The sequence below is a fragment of the Protobothrops mucrosquamatus genome, unplaced genomic scaffold (genome assembly GCF_001527695.2).
Source record: "Protobothrops mucrosquamatus isolate PMUCROS unplaced genomic scaffold, P.Mucros_1.0 scaffold1971, whole genome shotgun sequence".
NCBI classification, from domain to species: Eukaryota; Metazoa; Chordata; class Lepidosauria; order Squamata; family Viperidae; genus Protobothrops; species Protobothrops mucrosquamatus.
The window spans coordinates 155,729-176,935 of record NW_015388088.1 but is presented as its reverse complement, the minus strand read 5'-3'; the positions used below and the strand labels follow the sequence as shown (position 1 = coordinate 176,935).

The window sequence follows — 21,207 nt, the reverse complement described above, 5'->3', positions numbered from 1 at the left end:
TGTCTCTGGAGGCCTTTCCTTGTTTGATCAATATATGGAAGAGGGAAAATATGGGGGGGTTGGTTCAAATTCTTCCTTCAGAAGGAGATGGGAATGAGAAAAAGGGAGGCAGGGAAGGGAGGGAGGAAAGGAAGTCCCGCCTTAGCACTTGGCCACCAGCAGCTCTGCCATTGACTTTGCTTGTCAAAAGGTTGCAGAAAGGGATCACATGACCCTGGAACACTGTGACCATTATAAATATGAATCAGTTGCCAAGCATCCAAATATAAATCACATGACCCTGGGCATGCTGCAATGGTCAAAAAATGTGAAAAATGGTCATAGGTCATTTCAGTGCAATTGCAACTTTGAACAGGTTTTTTTTTTTGGTCATCAAGTTTTTGACACCTTGCTAGGTGGTACTCGAATATTGCCATATCCTAAAAGTGGTACAATCGGTAAAAAGGTTGAAAAGCCCTGCTCTAATATACTGCTTTTAAATGATCCCTCCGACTCGGTTGCTTATTGGGAAGGTAAACCGAGGCAGAACCTACGGCCAGATTTAGCTATCGCCTCCTGACATGCCCCGGACCAGCTCATCCTCCTCTGAACTACCATCTGGAGAGGCGTCTGGGGCAGTCATCACACTCTTCCCCCTCCCCCAGCATACCCCATCCTCCTGGGGCCCTGTGGACCAGTTTTCTGTGGGTACTGGCAGTGGAAACCAACAGATGAACTGAGGGGCGTGCACAGCATCGGCTTCCTCCCGATGCCTGGCTGACCTTCATTGTGCCTGCCTCCTCTCAGCCCTACGTGCTCTTGATCGGGAGGGGGAGGCAGTTCTTCATCTCCACTGACCAGCTGCAGCTGTGTGCTCTCTCCTGTCCCTAGCTCAGCTGACTGTCACTCCCCTGTGCTTGTCCCCTCCACTCCTGGCTTGTAGCCCTAGGCTGCCTCCTCTCCTGACATGCCTGGGACCAGCTTATCCTCCTTTCGAACTAGCATCTGGAGAGGTGTCTGGGAAAGCATCCAGGGGAGTAATCACAGTGGGGTTGTTCCAGCAAGAACAAAATCAAAATGAAGGTTCTTTTATTGTGATCCTGACAATTTTCCAACTGACTCATAGTTATTATTGACAACCACTATGGAAAAGGATGCCTTACATATTTAAAATTCATTAAAATTCATTTCGGCAATTATTCACAAACCCAGCACGCAGTCCTCCCTTCATGCTCAACAAGCTCTCCTCCCACTCTGATCACTGGAAGATCAAACATCTACACAGCTCTCACATCCAAGCCATGCAAATAGATGTGAGAGCCATTTACTCATTCACTCCCACACATACTCCCACACATACTACCCCATCAATTGCAAACGCCATTTGCTCACACCCTCCCTCACTTGCTGCCCCGTTGCTTCCAAACACTGCATACATTCGCTTCCAAATGCTTCATACATTCACACACAACTTTACTCACAAACATATGCCTTACATATTTAAAATTCATTAAAATTCATTTCTGCAATTATTCACAAACCCAGTGAGTAAAGTTGTGTGTGAATACAGTATATGAAGCGTTTGGAAGCAAATGTATGCAGCGTTTGGAAGCGACGGGGCAGCAACTGAGGGAGTGTATGAGCAAATGGTGTTTGCAACTGATGGGGTAGTATGTGTGGGAGTGAATGAGTAAATGGCTCTCACATCTATTTGCATGGCTTGGGTGTGAGAGCTGTGGAGATGTTTGATCTTCAAGTGATCAGAGTGGGAGGAGAGCTTGTTGTGCATGAAAGGACGACTGCGTGCTGGGTTTGTGAATAATAGCAGAAATGAATTTTAATGAATTTTAAATATGTAAGGCATATGTTTGTGAGTGAAGTTGTGTGTGAATGTATGAGGCGTTTGGAAGCGAATGTATGCAGCGTTTGGAAGCGACAGGGCAGCAAGTGAGGGAGTGTGAGCAAATGGCGTTTGCAATTGATGGGGTAGTATGTGTGGGAGTGAATGAGTAAATGGTGTTTGGAAGCGATGGGGTAGTACGTGTGGGAGTGACAGGGCAATGGAGCGTTTTGGAAGCGACAGGGTAGTAAATGACGTAACGAATGAATGAGTAAACGGTGTTTGGAAGTGAAGGGCAGTAAGTGAGGGAGTGCACAAGCAAATGGTGTTTGCAACTGACGGGGTAGTATGTGTGGGAGTGAATGTGCAAATGGCGTTTGGAAGTGACGGGGTAGTAAGTGAAGGAGTGAATGAGCAATCCCGAGGTAAAACCTGGAGTAGGAGTAGGAGTCCTGGAGTGAGGGAGGAGTGCAGGAGGAGTAATACCTCCTTAAAAAACCTTGGTCCAGCTGGCCCGGCTGGTAGCACCTCGTAAGGGCCCCTTTCCAGGGTTACAGGAGAAGATGGCCAATGGTTTTGAAGGCGGAAGAGGGCTTTATGCCCCAACAGCAGATAAAACGGCAGAACCATCTTCTAGGAGAAGCGAAACTCTGATTTCAAACCTCCACTGCCTTGTGGCTATATCTACTATTGGAAAAGGCTTCAGGAGTTAACCTCGAGGTAAAAATCCGGAGCTGGAGTCCTGGAAGCAGTTCGTGACTGCGTACAATCACGTTCTGGTAACTCCTGCGATGCAGCTGGAACTAATCGTATCGGCTTCGCCGTTCCATTAGACTATTTCAGTGACGTGGAGAGGGGAGATCTGCTGCCTGGGTAACAGCCTATCCTCCATATCAATCTACCCAGGCCTCGTGCTCTGGAGAGGACAATCCAGCTTTGCATATAGCATTGAAACAACACGGGAAGTGGCAGTTACCAGTTATAAGTCTTTGCTTGATTGGCATAGAGCATGACGCCAGGGGCCACTTTCGATGGTGGGAGAGGTCATAGTACCTCATTGGGCAGCTACCGCCCGCCCTAAGCTGGGCAGCCCCCAGCCAGTAAGGTGCCACCCTGCCACAGTCTGCTAACTTCACTGGGTGCGTGGGGTTTAGGGTTAAAGCCGACAAGCAGATCGATAACTCTGCACCATGCAATAAACATAAGAAAATTTTTGCCCTAAAGTTGGGCACTTGGAATGTTCGGACAATGACCCCCGGCCTTTCTGACGATTTGCAAGAAATAGATGGCGTACGTAAGACAGCTGTCATCGACATGGAGCTGAGCAGACTGCAAATGGTCATTGTTGCCCTTCAAGAGACAAGGCTGTCAGACTTGGGATCTGTTAAGGAAAGAAATTTCTCGTTCTTCTGGCAGGGAAAACCATCGAAAGAGACTAGGGAATATGGGGTTGGCTTTGCGGTCAGAAATACCCTACTAGGATTTATTACTCCACCTGCTGCTGGAAATGAAAGAATTCTGTCCTTTCAGCTACACTTACCAGCAGGATTGGTTACTCTTATTAGTGCATACGCATCGACATTATCTTCTTCAGTAGAATCCAAAGACAAATTCTACGACGATCTGGCTGCTATTATTAAGAAAATCCCTGAAAAAGAACCACTGTTTATCCTTGGCGACTTCAATGCCAGAGTTGGAGCTCATTATAGTTCTTGGCCCACTTACTTAGGTCAGTTCGGCGTCGGGAAGATAAATGAAAATGGCCAACGCCTGTTGGAGTTCTGCTGCTACCACAGCTTTTGTGTTAGCAATACATTCTTTAAAACAAAGCCTCAATATAGTGTCTCTTGGAGACACTCAAGATCGAAGCATTGGCACCAGCTCGACTTGATTCTTACCAGGCGCTCCAACCTTCCCAGTGTTACAATCGCATGCAGCTATCAGGGTGCTGATTACGACACAGACCACTCCTTGGTGTGCAGCAAAATAAAACTGAAAATAAAGAGATTGCATCACTCGAAGAAGGAAGGAAGACCACGTATCGATACTAGTAAGACCCGCAAACAGGGCAAAGTGGAGGATTTTGCACAAGCGCTAAAGGAGACTCTCCCAGGCCTGGCTGAAGCAAATGCATCTGAACGTTGGGTATATTTCAAGAACGCTGTTTATAACACCGCCTTGTCAATATTTGGTAAAGAGACCAGAAAGACAGCAGATTGGTTTGAAGCCCATTCGGAGGACCTGATGCCAGCCATCGAGGAAAAAAGGAGAGCCTTAATTGCATATAAAGCCTGTTCCAGCGAGCGCAACCTACGGGCTCTGCGAGCTGCGCGTAGCAAAGTCCAACAGACCGGCAGGAGATGTGCTAATGACTATTGGCTGCAGCTTTGCTCTCGGATCCAGATAGCAGCTGACACAGGCAACATCAAGGGGATGTATGATGGTATTAAGAAGGCCTTAGGTCCAATACAGAAGAAATCTGCCCCTCTGAAGTCTGCCACAGGCGAGGTTATCCGGGACCGAGCACAGCAGATGGCACGCTGGGTGCAGCACTACTCTGAGTTATATTCCAGAGAAAATGAGGTAACCGAAGAAGCATTAAATAATATTGAGTGCCTGCCTGTCTTGGAGGAGCTCGACAGTGAACCAACTCTAGAAGAATTAAACGCGGCCCTGGATTCCCTTGCCTCTGGCAAGGCACCCAGGAAAGATAACATCCCTGCCGAAATTCTGAAGTGCTGCAAAGAGAGCATCCCCATTGAATTGCATGAAATTTTCTGACTCTGTTGGAGGGAAGGTGGAGTACCACAGGACATGAAGGATGCAAATATCGTCACACTGTATAAGAACAAAGGCGACAGGGGTGATTGTAATAACTATCGCGGCATCTCTCTTCTTAGTGTTGTAGGGAAGCTGCTTGCCCGTGTCATACTGAAGAGGCTCCAGGTGCTTGCAGAGAGAGTCTATCCAGAATCACAGTGTGGATTCTGAGCCAACAGGTCCACCATTGACATGGTATTTTCCCTTAGACAGTTGCAGGAGAAATGCAGGGAACAAAGACAGCCACTTTTTGTAGCCTTCATAGATCTTACAAAGGCTTTTGACTTGGTTAGTAGGGATGGCTTATATAAAATTCTCTTCAAGATTAGATGTCCACCTCAGCTCCTCAACATCATCAGGTCCTTTCACGAGGATATGAAAGACACTGTTGTTTTTGATGGCCTAACATCAGATTCCTTTGACATTCGAAGTGGAGTGAAGCAGGGCTGCGTCCTTGCGCCAACTTTATTCGGGATCTTTTTTGCTGTCATGCTGAAACACGCTTTTGGAACTGCAACAGAGCGTATCTATCTCCGGACCAGATCAGATGGAAAACTCTTTAATCTCTCTAGATTGAGAGCAAAGTCTAAAGTCCAGCTGAAATGCCTACGGGATTTCCTCTTCGCTGACGATGCTGCCGTTACTGCTCACTCTGCTGAAGATCTTCAACAACTTATGGACCGTTTTAGTAAGGCCTGCCAAGACTTTGGTCTAACAATCAGCCTGAAAAAAACACAAGTCATGGGTCAGGATGTGGATCCACCTCCCTGTATTACAATCTCTGCACAGGAACTGGAGGTTGTCCATGACTTTGTGTACCTTGGCTCAACAATCTCTGACACTCTTCTCTTTAGATATTGAGCTGAATAAACGTATTGGTAAAGTGGCCACCACATTTTCCGGACTTACAAAGAGAGTATGGCTTAATAAGAAGTTGACAGAACATACAAAGATCCAGGTCTATAGAGCCTGTGTCTTGAGCACACTCTTGTACTGCAGTGAGTCATGGACTCTTCACGTACAGCAGGAGAGAAAGCTGAACACTTTTCACATGAGCTGTCTCCGACGTATTCTCGGTATCACCTGGCATGACAAATTTCCAAATAGCGCAGTCCTGGAATGTGCTGGAATCTCTAGCATGTATACATTATTGAAGCAGCGACGTCTACGCTGGCTTGGGCATGTCGTGAGAATGGCTGATGGTCGGATTCCGAAAGATCTCCTGTATGGAGAACTAGTGCAGGGAAAGTGCCCCAGAGGGAGACCTGAGCTGCGATATAAGGATATCTGCAAGAGGGACCTAAAGGCCTTGGGAATGGACATTAACAGCTGGGAATCCTTGACCTCTGATCGTTCAGCCTGGAGGCTAAAGATGCAGTATGGCCTTCTCCAATTCGAAGAGACACTTGTGCGGCAGGCTGAGGCAAAGAGGCAGTCCCGGAACCAGCGAAATCTGGGGGCTGGACAGGGGACAGATTGTATCTGCCCCCAGTGTGGAAGGGACTGCCATTCTCGAATTGGCCTTTTCAGCCACACCAGATGCTGCCTTAGGACCTCTTTCCAGAGCACGATACCATAGTCTCTCGAGACTGAAGGATGCCAATGAATGGAAAAGGATGTCTATCCTACAAAAGTAAGTGGAGACTATTCCTTTTTCAAATTCCTTGACAAAATCAGTAGGCTCTGCAAACCCAAGATGCAATGCAACTCCCTCATGCAGCCTCTCTTTTATCTTGATGAATGAAGAGGAACATGTGCAACTTATTTATTTTTAACAGAATCTTGTTTATGGCCTATTAACTTTTAGGCCACATTTTTTGGCATTATCCTTTACTGATTCTCTATATGGTTTGTATCTATAGATAGCTGCTAATATTGAACTATTTAAAATTTATTATATGTTACATAATTTTTTGTGTTTATTTTCTCTGATAAACTTGCAACTGAGTCAGAGTGGTGGGACTACTGTATGATTTGCCAATGCAGTAAGATTTAAGTTTCAAAATGATCTGGGAAAAACTGAGCCTTAAGACTAAATCCAGGAAATTATCACATGAAGTCACTGGAGATAACTGACATACTGTATGTCTTCCCAGAATTATCTGTGACCTCATCTGGTAATAGAAAGGAGCAGTAATAGTCAGACGCACAACTAAAGACTCCCAATTTTGATAGCAATTGACATTTCCTTCAGTAACACTGTAACCAGCATGTTATCTATCGAATGTGCCAATAATTGTCTTCCTCTTCCTATCTTTGGTAAACAAAGTGATAACTTCTCTTATGCAATCAAAGTGATGTGGTTGTTCAGATTATCAACAATGTGATAACCTCTGACAGAATTACGACAAGATAATGACTTAATATCAGATTCTTGGAGAAGAACCTTCTTCTGAAAGAAGTTCAGCAACGAAGCAAGAGATCTAAGTACTTAGAGATGAATAAAACTGTAAGGAATGCTCACATTTAACTATTTGCAATGGAAAGTCATTTCCATTGAAAAACTGTTAAAACAGGGAACCTTAACTGGATCACCAAGACAAAATCAGCTCCATCATGCATGGTCATTAGGTATCTTTCCTAATACCAATAACAATGATAATGTTACACCAGGTTTTCTACAAGATCATAGGAATATTTGAACATTTAATCATGGGCAAAACAAACTCACAAGGGAAGCTTACACTAAAAGACACATACAAGTCAAATCCTGCTGACATTAATTCTGTCTACAAACTGAATATGAAAGAAACAATTCCAGTGCCCTGGTATTTGGGCTGTTGGTGGCATTACATTAAGAGGACAAGGCAGATTTGAAAGAAATGCAACTCTGTTCTCCTGACTAATCAAGAAGCTGACCAGGAAGAGTAACATATTCTATTTTAGGACAATAGGCTGGACAATCAAAAATATAGTTAGAGAGGAATATCTCCCTCTTTACAACTACTCACCTTAACCCACTGCTCTGGCTTCACATCTTTCAAAACTAAAGTTAACTCAGGCTTGTCCATTAATACTTGCATTTTGGCATGGGTTGGGTCATCGCTTGTACAAATGCTAATGGGAATCATCCATAGAGGGTAATCTTCCCCTATATAAAAGACGACAAGGATACCTGACAGAACAAGGCATGATATGGTCCACTGCCCAGTCCCCAGAAACATATTTGACAATTTATACAGTAAGAAATAAAATCATAGCTGCTTTCACCCAGCACATTTGTAAAATGGAAATCCATTCTGCAAAGACAAATTTGCTCAAGGTCTATACTTTTCCTGAAACAATTTGTAATCTAACAATTTTATGCAAAGAATGATAACTCTGAAGTTGCTTTCTGGATCTAATGGAACTGTATATTAGGGTGACTCAGGCAGTCACCTATAAATCAAATTTGTTATTTAAATGAACATAGATATTTACATATTCACATGAACTATTACTCTTGTTCTCTACAACAAATGAGAAAGAATAAGTAGCAACAAAATAAAAAAAACAAGTGGATAATGTTCTAGAATAGCCATGAAATTCTAATAATTTAGGGGTTATCTGGTATTTCAGTTGTATTCACAACTGGAGCAAATAAGTGGTATATCCATATAAAAATATGCATCATTTTTCTTTTGATAAAGCAGGTGCTACAATAACTAACAAAACATTGCACATGTTCATCTTCCTTTTCAATAAATGTCCCTTTAAAAATCAATTGAATGAACTGCCTTCAAACTCAAACTCTAATCAAAAGCCATTATTTTTCATCAGAAGAGTAATTAAAACCCAGTTCCATTCTAGATTGGCAAATGACTGGTTTACTTTTTCATTTTGTGCTTTAATATGAAGCCTATGGTTCAACCTGTTTGTACAAGTCATCTAAGTAATTTGTTTTCAATGCCTTTTCCTCAACTGCAGGTACAGTATTCCATGACTGCATCCTGGATTACATGAGTTGATGTCACTGTTTTGCAATACGGGTAATCCTCGAGTCACGACAGTTCACTTAGCGACCATTCGAAGTTATGACATAACCCCCAAATACTTACGACACAGTCCCAAAGTTACGAATGTTGCAGCACCATGGCAGTCGTTCACCCTTACAAACGACCGCAGAGGCACTAACCCTAACCCTAACCCAGGTTCCCTGGCCCTTTCAAACTCTATGACTAAGCACTCATTTTTCTATCCACTACATGCCTGACAAGAACCATAAATCTGAAGGTTGGGTATCTTCAATAATAAACAGAATGATTGGAATGATATATCTACTTAATACTAGATGTTCATCTACTGTATATCTACTATTCAGTGAAGAAGTATTCATGTCTTCCAGGTTTTCTGACTTTTTGCATAACTTGCCAATGAATGTAACTGGAGTTTCATATGAATCCTACTGATACATTAAGGGAACGTGAGTGAACAAACGACACCCAAGTTTTGTGTTCATTCTACCACAGTGAACTGCTTCAAATTAATAACATTTAAGGGTATTTCAAGTAGGAATTGCTTATTCTGGTCCTGCCACAATATTTCTGTGGGATTTAGTGTTTAAAAACAATGAACTGTTTTTTTTAATTCATACTTGCTTGTATGTTTTGAGATTGTTCCCTTGCTACATGAACCACATGCATTCCTGCTTATGGACAGATAGTCTAATTCCTGCAGAATTCAGATAGAAAGCATGATTTTAACAAAATGGGTACCTTGGTTAAGATTTTAAAACTATCCCCAGAACTTTAGAAACCATTTTGTAACCTATTTTAGGGACACAGGCATCAATAATAAATTGTGTAATAATATAGGGAGATGTTTTTCTGCTATTTGGGGAGCATATAGATCATAGTCTTTCAAAAATTTAATTAAAATCAAAATGTTATTAAATCAATGTGGATCTCTCTAGAAATACTATGAACTTTAGCTCTTCAAATCACTTTCAATTTCTCATCACATGGATTCTAGATCATGCCCTGCCCAAAAGAAATTTCTGTAGATTTCTGTCAAAAAAAGTTATTGATGCCTATACCAACTTTATAACGAATCAAGGAAACTGCAACCATACAATTTATAATACAATTTATCCTAGACACTGGGAGACTGTGAGTTCTAATACTGCCTTAAAGCACAAAGCCAGTTGTGTGACCTTTGTCCAGTCACTCTCTCTCAACCCTAAGAAGCAGGCAATAGCAAACCACTTCTGAAATCTTGATAATAAAACTGCAGGGACTAGCCTGGGCAGTAACCAGGAGTCAACACATTCAGTCCAATGATTATTTAGAATTTTTCCTTAAAAATAAATAAGTGCCCTGAAATCACTTAAGCAATTGTTAAATTCTAGGCCTAAGCTTTGCTGTGTTCTGACTCAACAAAACAAGCAATTTACTTAATTTTTTCTTCCATTCTCAGATAGTATTTAATTTTTATTTATTTTATCTGTTTATTAAATTTATATGCCACCTATCTCGCAGTTCGAGGTTTAACTTTTACAATTTGGTCTTGGGCTATATAATAAAACGTTCATTCCTTGATACTTCTAGAGGGCAGGAATGATCTACTCAATAGCTGTGTTTAATTAATTAGTCACAAAACTGTCCCTTCATTTGATTGTATTGACTAAGAGCCAGTTTAGTCTAGTGGTTAAGGGACCAGGACAGAAACCAGGAAACTGTGAGCTCTAGTCCCACCTTAGGCATGAAAGCTGGCTGGGTGACTTTGGGTCAGTCACTCTCTCTCAACCCACACATCAGGTTCGGGTGACAATCCATTCGGTCAATTCCTGTTGTAATCAATGGATCAACACTTGGTTGATCTGAAAAAAGAGGACTGCACTTGAAGGAAAATGCTAGATTTTTTTAATGTTTGACAGAACAAGGGGAAGCCATTACTTTTTCACACTGGGATATTGTATTTTGGAAGGTTTTACTTATAAATAAATAAAAAGAACCCCAAAGCTCACTGTTACTCTCTTTAAATATCAGTAGGTTCCACACGAAGCTATAACAACTTTAACTGGTAAAGATATACAAAAATACAGAAATCCCAAAAGGGACAAATGCTTTTTCACAGAACTGTATTTCTACTGCCTTTCACACAGATATCACAAAGAAATATTAATACTATGTAAAGTCATTTTAAAGAGCGTGCAGGTTTTCTAATTAAAATGTGCAGAATGTAAACACAAACAAAAAACCACAATGAAAAATTAAAATTTCAGACTTAATGGTTTGTAAATTACAGTGAGGGAAAAAATTATTTGATCCCCTACTGATTTTGTATGTTTGCCCACTGACAAAGAAATGATCAGTCTATAATTTTAATTGTAGGTTTATTTTAAGTGAGAGAATAACAACAAAAAAATCCAGAAAAACGCATTTCAAAAAAGTTATAAATTGATTTGCATTTTAATGAGTGAAATAAGTATTTGACCCCTTCACAAAACATGACTTAGTACTTGGTGGCAAAACCCTTGTGGGCAATCAGAGAGGTCAGACGTTTCTTGTAGTTGGCCACCAGGTTTGCACACATCTCAGGAGGGATTTTGTCTCACTCCTCTTTGCAGATCCTCTCCAAGTCATGACAGTTTCGAGGCCGACGTTTGGCAGCTCGAACCTTCAGCTCCCTCCACAGATTTTCTATGGGATTAAGGTCTGGAGATTGGCTAGGCCACTCCAGGACCTTAATGTGCTTCTTCTTGAGCCACTCCTTTGTTGCCTTGGACGTGTGTTTTGGGTCATTGTCATGCTGGAATACCCATCCACAACCATTTTCAATGCCCTGGCTGAGGGAAAGAGGTTCTCACCCATGATTTGACGGTATATGGCCCTGTCCATCGTCCCTTTGATGCAGTGAACTTGTCCTGTCTTCTTAGCAGAAAAACACCCCCAAAGCATAATGTGTCCACCTCCACGTTTGACGGTGGGGATGGTGTTCTTGGGGTCATAGGCAGCATTTCTCCTCCTCCAAACACGGAGAGTTGAGTTGATGCCAAAGAACTTGATCTTGGTCTCATCTGACCACAACACTTTCACCCCGTTCTCCTCTGAATCATTCAGATGTTCATTGGCAAACTTTAGATGGGCCTGTACATGTGCTTTCTTGAGCAGGGGAACCTTGCAGGTGCTGCAGGATTTCAGTCCTTCATGGCGTAGTGTGTTACCAATTGTTTTCTTGGTGACTATGGTCCCAGCTGCCTTGAGATCATTGACAAGATCCCCCTGTGTAGTTCTGGGCTGATTCCTCACAATTCTCATGATCATTGAAGCTCCACAAGGTGAGATCTTGCATGGAGCCCCAGACTGAGGGAGATTGACAGTTATTTTGTTTTTCTCCCATTTGCCAATAATCGCACCAACTGTTGTCACCTTCTCACCAAGCTGCTTGGTGATGGTCTTGTAGCCCATTCCAGCCTTGTGTAGGTCTACAATCTTGTCCCTGACATCCTTGGACAGCTCTTTGGTCTTGGCCATGGTGGAGAGTGTCAACGCTGCTAACATTGGATGTTCTTGCTTTGACAAAATATGCAGAGCTGTGTGGTATTTTTAGAGTTAACTTAGATGATGCTGGGAGGGGAGGAGAAAGAATGTGTGTGGGGAGTACTTAAGATAAAAAAAAACCTGCTACAGAAATGAAGGGAACCTTTGCCCTTCAAACTGATTGGAGAATGTGATTTATGACAGCAAATAAGGGAGGGAACTATGCTAGCAAAATATGTGCTCAGGGGAGGGGAATTCAGATCTTGGCATCCCTCCATGCTGTGCCGACACTTTGTTGCACGAATAAAGACTTTTTAGGATAAACAATGCCTGGAAGTTCTTTGAAGTGTTTCATTAGTCGGAACCATGACAAGAGAGTTTGGAACCTGGTTGATCGATTGCTTCTGTGGACAGGTGTCTTTTATACAGGTAACAAGCTGAGATTAGGAGCACTCCCTTTAAGAGAGTGCTCCTAATCTCAGCCCATTACCTTTATAAAAGACACCTGGGAGCCAGAAATCTTGGTGATTGATAGGGGATCAAATACTTATTTCCCTCATTAAAATGCAAATCAATTTATAACTTTTTTGAAATGCGTTTTTCTGGATTTTTTTGTTGTCATTCTGTCTCTCACTGTTAAAATAAACCTACCATTAAAATTATAGACTGATCATTTCTTTGTCAGTGGGCAAATGTACAAAATCAGCAGGAGATCAAATTTTTTCCTTCACTGTATTTCAAACATCTTAATCCTAAAAAGGACACCTGCCTGCACAAACTGACAATGCAAGAGCTGTTTCGTGGAATAGTTGGTATCACGTACAATATAGTACACTGCTTGCTCCTGCTATTAGCCATTGTCTTACCACTATGTGGTCCACTGGCACAGAATTTCTTCTGGACTAGCTTCAGCACTTTGTTATCTTCTTGCTGGAGTAAAGAACAAAAGGCCAAAATAGCAGTGAGAGGCTTGAGAATACTTCTAATTAAGATGGTATGTCCAAAGGACTTAATTCCTTGTCCTCACAGTGCATAGTAGGTTTGTCAGGTCTGTTTTAACAATTTGCCAAACCACATCTTTTTGCCCACTCCCCATTTCACCAACTGCACCATTCTTACACGCCTATATCTGCTACTACCAACAGATTGGCCCCAGTTACAAATTAAATTTTCTTATGATACTGTATTATATCACAGTATTGTGATTGAACCCCGAACGCCCTGCCAAGGTGAGTGTAGCCTGCCGCCAAACCCAAGACAGTGGCGCGCAAAGGGGTTGAAGTTGTAGAGTTCACTCTACCATCGAGTGAAGGTGAGGGAATTCCAACGAAAGACCTGAAGCTGTCTGTGGAGAGCGACAGCAGCAGGGATGATGAGCCACTGGTAAGTGAAGCTTTGAAACCCATGACGGTGAAGGTGGAATTGGTGGTGGCATCCTCGAGTCGAAAAGGCATATTAACTGCCCTACTAGACTCTAGGTGCACTTGCTGCCTAGTTAGCCCTAATGTGGTGAAGAGGCTCAGAATATGCCTCCGTGAGCTCAAAGTACCGATAGCTTTCACTCAGATGGCTTGCTAGTGGGGGCTGGTCACACCTGTTTTATAACTGAACCATTAGAAATGAGAATAGAAAACCATGTAGAAACTATCAGTTTCATTGCAGCACCCAGCATGGACCGACCCATGATTCTGGGACTTGCCTGCCTGGAGAGGTGGAACCCCGCCATTAATTGGCCAGAGAAAACTTTAAAGATACCTCGGAAACACCCGATTAAGAAAGCCACGGTGAAAGTGGAGCCATGTAAGCTCACGCCTCTCATTAAGAAAGGGAAAGTGGCTGGCACTTTGCCAAACTGCAGAGAAAGCAAAATGGACTCGCTCATACTGAAGGAATACTGGGTTCTAAGAGAAGTCTTCAGTGAGATGGAGTCAGATGTGCTTCCCCCTCACCACCCCACAGACTGTGCTATTGAAATCCTGCCAATGGCCAAACTACCTAAACCTAAACTTTATTCCATGATGCCAAGGGAGCTGGAAGAACTCAGGGCTTTCATAGACAAGAATCTGGCCAGGGGGTTTATCTAGCCAGCAAAATCGCAAATGGCAGTACCTGTTCTATTCAAAGAAAAGACAGTTCCCTGAGACTCTGTGTGGATTACCAAGGGCTCAGTGTTATTTGCATAGAGAATGTATACCCCCTGCCGCTGATGAAGGACATGTTAAGCCACTTGGCCAAAGGGAAGTACTTTACCAAGCTGGACCTAAGGGAAGCATATTACCGGGTGCAAATTAAAGAGGGCAATGAGTGGAAGACTGCTTTTAACTGCCCTCTGGGGTGCTTTCAATTTCAGGTCCTCCTGTTCAGGTTGCAGGGGGTGCCGGTCTTATTTATGCTGTTGATTAATGAAGTGCTACACGAACACTTGTTTAAGGGAGTCCTGGTTTACCTAGACGACATTCTAATTTACACAGAGACCATGGACGAACATGTGAAACTGGTGAGAGCGGTCCTGAAAAAACAGTATTGTCAAGGAAAATGTAGTACTTTGTAATGTCTTATTTTCAAATTATGGAAATCTGCTATAACAAAGTCAATTAAATTGTTGTATTATTTGTTTTAAAAGGGAAATATTTAAAAGTTATACCAAAATGTTTGTATGTATTTATATGCGTGTATGTGTGCTTGTTTGTTTGTTAGTTTGTTTTTACTTAGACACCATCCAACTCCAATTGACTCTGGTGGCTCACAGCATAAAAACAAGACAACAAATATACAGTCAAAACTAGAAAATAAAACAGTAAACAAGATGGTAAACCCAGCAACAACTAACATATCACATGACCAGCAAGGGTCTCTAACCACACTAGCCCAAAACCTGGGAGAACAGCCAAGTCTTTAAGGTCTTCCAGAATGCCACTGAAACCTCAAGGGCACATTGCTGGCTGTGGAAGTCTGGGAGTTGAAGTCCACATGCCTTAAAATTGTCAAGGTTGAGAAACACTGCTCAAGGGGAACCTGATCCCAGAGGGCAGGCACCATGACAGAGAAGGAACACTTCTAGGGTCCTGATAGATAGCACTGCTTAACTGGAGGATCCCTCAAGCAACCAAGCCCTATGCCAGGGGTCTTCAAACTTGGCCCTTTTATGACTTCACAAGTCATAAAAGGGCCATGTTTGAAGGCCCCTGCCCTATGCTATAGGTCATAACCAGTACCATAATGCTTAAGAGCATGAACCATACCTAGAAACCCCCTAACATAAATTCAGACAAGCTTCAAGTCTCTAGAAAGCATCAGAGGAAATTATTTTTTGTCTTCAGACATTGGGATTATATATTGGCTGACTTAACAAAGTCAATGTGAAGTAAATGTGTAAGATTTAAGTACAGGTAGTCCTTGACTTACAACCACAATTGAGCCCAACATTTATGTTGCTAAGCGAGACATTTGTTAAGTGAGTTTTGCCCCATGTTATGACCTTTCTTGCTACAGTTGTTAAGTGAATCATTGCAGTTGTTAAGTTAGTAACATTGCAACTGTCATAACTGTGCGTCAGTTGCCAACTGTCTGAAGTTTGATCACGTGACCATGGGGATGCTGCAACCGTCACAAGTATGAAAACGGGTCATAAGTCACTTTTTTCAGTGATGTTGTAACTTTGAATGGTCACTAAATGAACTACTGTAAGTTGAGGACTACCTGTATACAAGAAACCAGCTACAAGGTTAAGAATGAGCTTAGGGACTCTACTTCTAACTCTGTGTTAAGATGGTATTAATTTCACTTTTATGTTTTTTCTTACTTCCATTACTGCTTTCTGAGTCTAAGGACTTAAAGGCAGGAAAGAAATTTTTCTGTAATATTTATAATGATAGATTAAAATTATAAATATTTATAATATAAATTGTTTCTATAATAAAATACTGGAAATGATATTACAATATTTCAAGATAAATGCAACTTTCTAATTAATAAGTGATCCTAGTGGGGCCAAACGTTTTTAAGATCCATGAATCCATGTAAGTAAGTGCAGCAGACTAAAGCACTGAGATTGGTACACATTGATCTTTGAGAATTTCAGTTTGCATTTGCAATATACCTAGACTTTAGGCTATGAAGTTAGCATTGGAAATGTATGGGAGCAATGTTTCGTAAAAGAAGGGAAAACTGAATTTGGCCTTCAGTGATCACTAGTTGCATATCAGTTCCCCTTTATTATGGACTAGATCTATGCAAAAATACAAATATAATACTCAGTTTGTATAAGTCATATTTGTCTTTTTAAATGCAGGATATATGTAGTCATATAAAATTCCTATCATCTATCTCTACAGAAATTACTCAGGACAGTGTATTCATTACAGTTTAATATCTGAACATATGCTTTATATATTTAGCCTACTCACACTGTATGACCAGGGAAGTCATGCTGATTAGAAATATATTTTTTCTACTTTGGTCTGTGTCACATCTACAGTAGTGGCCAAAATTGTGGAAACCTTTTGGGAAAAGTGTATTTTTGAGGTTTGGTGGCTAATAACACAACTTTTTTTTTTTGGAGTAGTACCATAAAATTATATATCAATGGAAAGATAATTTAATCAAGAATGTAATGCAGCAAAGTTTGTTCAATTATCTGTACTGTATTCTATGAAAAGTTATAGCCAAATAACCAGAAAAAGGAAGCAGAACTTGCTTAGGTTGATATCAGGTAGCTTTCCTTCATCTGATTGTAGCCAATGAGCATGAGTGTTTAGAGAGCCAATCAGGTGTCATCTTGTTTTGGCAATGAGCCAATCAGATCACAGTAGGATTCAGTTATTGATGTCATGTATTGAAGCTGAGAGGAGGACATTTGTCAGTGTGTTATGTGATCGCTATCAAGTTGGTTGGGGTTTTTTTGTGTACTTTAATTTAGTGAGCTTGTAAAACATAATAAAATTAAAGTAATGGTGCAAAGAGTTGACTGGTTGCCCAGAAAACGATGTAAAATAGTATTATTAAGTGAACAAGGCTACAGTTATAAAGAAATTAGAAGAAAAATTGGTGGAAATTTAACCAAAGGTGGCATTTCTACTGTACACTTTTCCCAAAAGGTTTCCACAATTTTGGCCACTACTGTAAACTATCACAAAGTTGGTGATGTCTCTAGTCATGTGCTAAATACATGTTGCTGAAAATCTGATCCATTTATTAAAACTTACAAATATAAATTCTAAACATACTGTTTTAAGGAAAGTAAGTCATAAAAAAATCTTCCTCAATCATAATTCAAAAAAGGTTATCTATTATTTCTGTATAAATGAACCCTGCTTTGCAATAAGCAGAAAAATACAGTTAGGAACTACTGTTTCAAGTATCAGCAAAATATGGTTTACTGATGACTGACCTGAAAGCCATAGGTAACTACTATTGGTCCCAAGTGCTTTTTTTTTTACTATGGAAACTGGGATACTGAGTAAACAGAAAATGAAAGCAAAGATATGAGCTCTATACCATAATATGCCTGTAATCTTGGAAGATTCAATCATTGGTTTGTATTCTACCTGAACCACCAAGTTTAAAGTCAGAAATCATATGCCTACCTGCTCCCCTTCCACATACACCAGTGGAAAACCCATTTGCTTGGTCCATGTATTCATCACAATAGCAACAGGTTTACTGCTAGCATGTTCCAGGCTTTCCCAAAGATCTTCTGCAAAAGAGAAAAACCCTCAATCTAAATAACCTGCATTCTAATGCTAAAGAAAATACTTCATACCTGTTTATTTATTTACTGAATTTATACAGCCACTCACCTCAACGATGTGACTCTAGGCAGCTCACAATACAACAATCATAATCACAAATAAGAGGAATCAAGGGAGCCACAGTTACAGGTAGTGAGGGAAAAATTATTTGATCCCATGCTGATTTTGTACGTTTGCCCACTGACAAAGAAATGATCAGTCTATAATTTTAATGGTAGGTTTATTTTAACAGTGAGAGAAAGAATAACAACAAACAAATTCAGAAAAACGCATTAAAAATTGATTTGCATTTTAATGAGTGAAATAAGTATTTGACCCCTTCACAAAACATGACTTAGTACTTGGTGGCAAAACCCTTGTGGGCAATCAGAGAGGTCAGACGTTTCTTGTAGTTGGCCACCAGGTTTCCATACATCTCAGGAGGGATTTTGTCCCACTCCTCTTTGCAGATCCTCTCCAAGTCATTAAGGTTTTGAGGCTGACGTTTGGCAGCTCGAACCTTCAGCTCCCTCCACAGATTTTCTATGGGATTAAGGTCTGGAGACTGGCTAGGCCACTCCAGGACCTTAATGTGCTTCTTCTTGAGCCACTCCTTTGTTGCCTTGGCCGTGTGTTTTGGGTCATTGTCATGCTGGAATATCCATCCATGACCCATTTTCAATGCCCTGGCTGAGGAAAAGAGGTTCTCACCCAAGATTTGACGGTACATGGCCCCATCCATCATCCCTTTGATGTGATGAAGTTGTCCTGTCCCCTTAGCAGAAAAACACCCCCAAAGCATAATGTGTCCACCTCCATGTTTGATGGTGGGGATGGTGTTCTTGGGGTCATAGGCAGCATTTCTCCTCCTCCAAACACGGGGAGTTGAGTTGATGCTAAACAGCTCGATTTTGGTCTCATCTGACCACAACACTTTCACCCCGTTCTCCTCTGAATAATTCAGATGTTCATTGGCAAACTTTAGACGGGCCTGTACATGTGCTTTCTTGAGCAGGGGGACCTTGCAGGCGCTGCAGGATTTCAGTCCTTCATGGCGTAGTGTGTTACCAATTGTTTTCTTGGTGACTATGGTCCCAGCTGCCTTGAGATCATAGACAAGATCCTCCCGTGTAGTTCTGGGCTGGTTCCTCACTGTTCTCATGATCATTGAAGCTCCACAAGGTGAGATCTTGCATGGAGCCCCAGACCGAAGGAGATTGACAGTTATTTTGTGTTTCTTCCATTTGCGAATAATCGCACCAACTGTTGTCACTTTCTCACCAAGCTGTTTGGCAATGGTCTTGTAGCCCATTCCAGCCTTGTGACTACAAGGTCTAGAATCTTGTCCCTGACATTCTTGGACAACTCTTTGGTCTTGGCCATGGTGGAGAGTTTGGAATCTGGTTGATTGATTGCTTCTGTGGACAGGTGTCTTTTATACAGGTAACAGGCTGAGATTAGGAGCACTCCCTTTAAGAGACTGCTCCTAATCTCAGCTCGTTACCTGTATAAAAGACACTTGGGAGCCAGAATTCTTGGTGATTGATAGGGCATCAAATACTTTTTTCACTCATTAAAATGCAAATCAATTTATAACTTTTTTGAAATGCGTTTTTCTGGATTTTGTTGTTGTTATTCTGTCTCTCACTGTTAAAATAAACCTACCATTAAAATTATAGACTGATCATATAATTTTTCCCCTCACTGTAGGTCTCATTTAGTGAATGATTCAGGCACCAACCATTCAAAGCTATGATGGTGATTAATAGAGCAAGGAGTTCTATGACATGTCATATTTTTTCTGGAACCTTCATATTGAATTTATAAGTAAGCTAAAACATGTTTTAGAGTAATCTGGTGAGAATTAGATGTTTTTTATTTTGCCTGAAAAGTCATATTTTGACTTTTTAAAGTGCTGTCATATTTCTGGTTAATTTTGTAACAAACATCATATTTTGGTCATTGGCAACTAAGCCAGCAAGTTTGAGCCAGCAAAGAAAGTGAGAATTTGCCTTTTCTTTTTCTTATTCGCTCCACAACTCGGGAGGGAGGGAGGGAGAGAGAGAGGGAGAGAGGGAGAGGGAGAGGGAGAGAGAGAGAGAGAGAGAGAGAGAGAGAGAGAGAGAGAGGGAGGGAGGGAGGGGTGGGAACAAAATCTTCTCCCAACCAGGCCTGAAAAAAGGTGAGAATTTGCCTGTCTTGTTTTCTTTTTCTTATTTACTCCCCAAGTCAGGGATTTGTGTGTTCAAGGTGATGGAATCACATGAGAGCTGCAATCTGATTTCAACATGGCTAAATGTAGATGTTCAGCAAGTGTGAAATTACAGTATCTTGTTCAACAATTTGGGGAGCAGATTTTCAGTAGCGATGGTGATGTTTTGTTTTGTAAATTGTGTGAAGTTAAGATATCGGCCCCCAAACTGTTTTAATATTCAGCCACATTGTTGACACCACAAAACACGAAAGTTGTTTGGAAGGATTTACCTTCACTGAGAACAGGCAACATCTCCTTTTCAAGAGAGCTTCTTCTTCAACTGCAGGTTCATCAAATACCCAGTCAGAATTTTGTAAGGATCTCTGTACAATGATGGTTACTTCAAATATTCCCTTAAGGAAATTAGGTAGTGGTAGCCTCAGGCATTTTTTAGAGAAGTACGCCATTCACCCGATTCCAAATGAATCAGCTCTAAGGAAAAGTTACATCTCTGCCTGCTATGAAGATGTGTTAGGGAAAGATAAGACCTGCTGCTGACAACAATAAGATAGGAGTTTCAATAGATGAAACAAGTGATGTAAACAAAAGATATGTAGCCAATGTTATTGTTGGTACTCTGAAATGTGACAAGCTGGGTGAAGTATTTCTTCTAACATGTGAAACTCTACAAAAAGTAAACAATTCTACTATTGCTATGCTCTTTGATGATTCTACGAAACTACTCTGGCCGGATGGTATATAAAAAGGGGAAATATCCTTCTCTTTGTAACAGATGCCACTCCATACATGACTAAAGCAGCCAAGGGACTTAAATTTCTTTATCCAAAAATGATCCATATCACATGCCTTTCACATGGTTTACATAGAGTGGCTGAAGAGATTTGAAGCAACTATCCTGATGTAGATAAGATTATTTTGAATTGGGAAAAAATGTTCATTAAAGTTCCACTTCAAGTATTTTTATTTTTTATTTTATTTTTAAGACTTATATGCCGCCCTTCTCCCCACGGGACTCAGGGCGGCTCACAGCATATTAAAACAACATAGTACATTTCCCCAATAAAAGCCAATTAAAAACCAAATATTTGTAGCTGTGTCTCTTATTAAAATCATTAAAAATTATCCCTATTTAAAATTCACCCTAGGTCAGTCCCGCTTGCTGAA

At 41.2% G+C, this 21,207-nt stretch overlaps 1 protein-coding gene across 1 annotated transcript in view; it reads right to left on the bottom strand.

The window, feature by feature from the left end:
- Window positions 1-21,207, bottom strand: part of LOC107294509 (puromycin-sensitive aminopeptidase) — a 105,494-nt gene that overhangs the window by 21,872 nt on the left and 62,415 nt on the right. Inside the window, exons 7-9 of the mRNA XM_015823743.1 lie at window positions 17,685-17,794; window positions 12,966-13,029; window positions 7,591-7,730 (exon numbers count right to left, since the gene is read on the bottom strand). Of these exons, the coding sequence (XP_015679229.1) occupies window positions 7,591-7,730; window positions 12,966-13,029; window positions 17,685-17,794 (314 nt within the window). The remainder of the gene's footprint in view (window positions 1-7,590; window positions 7,731-12,965; window positions 13,030-17,684; window positions 17,795-21,207) is intronic.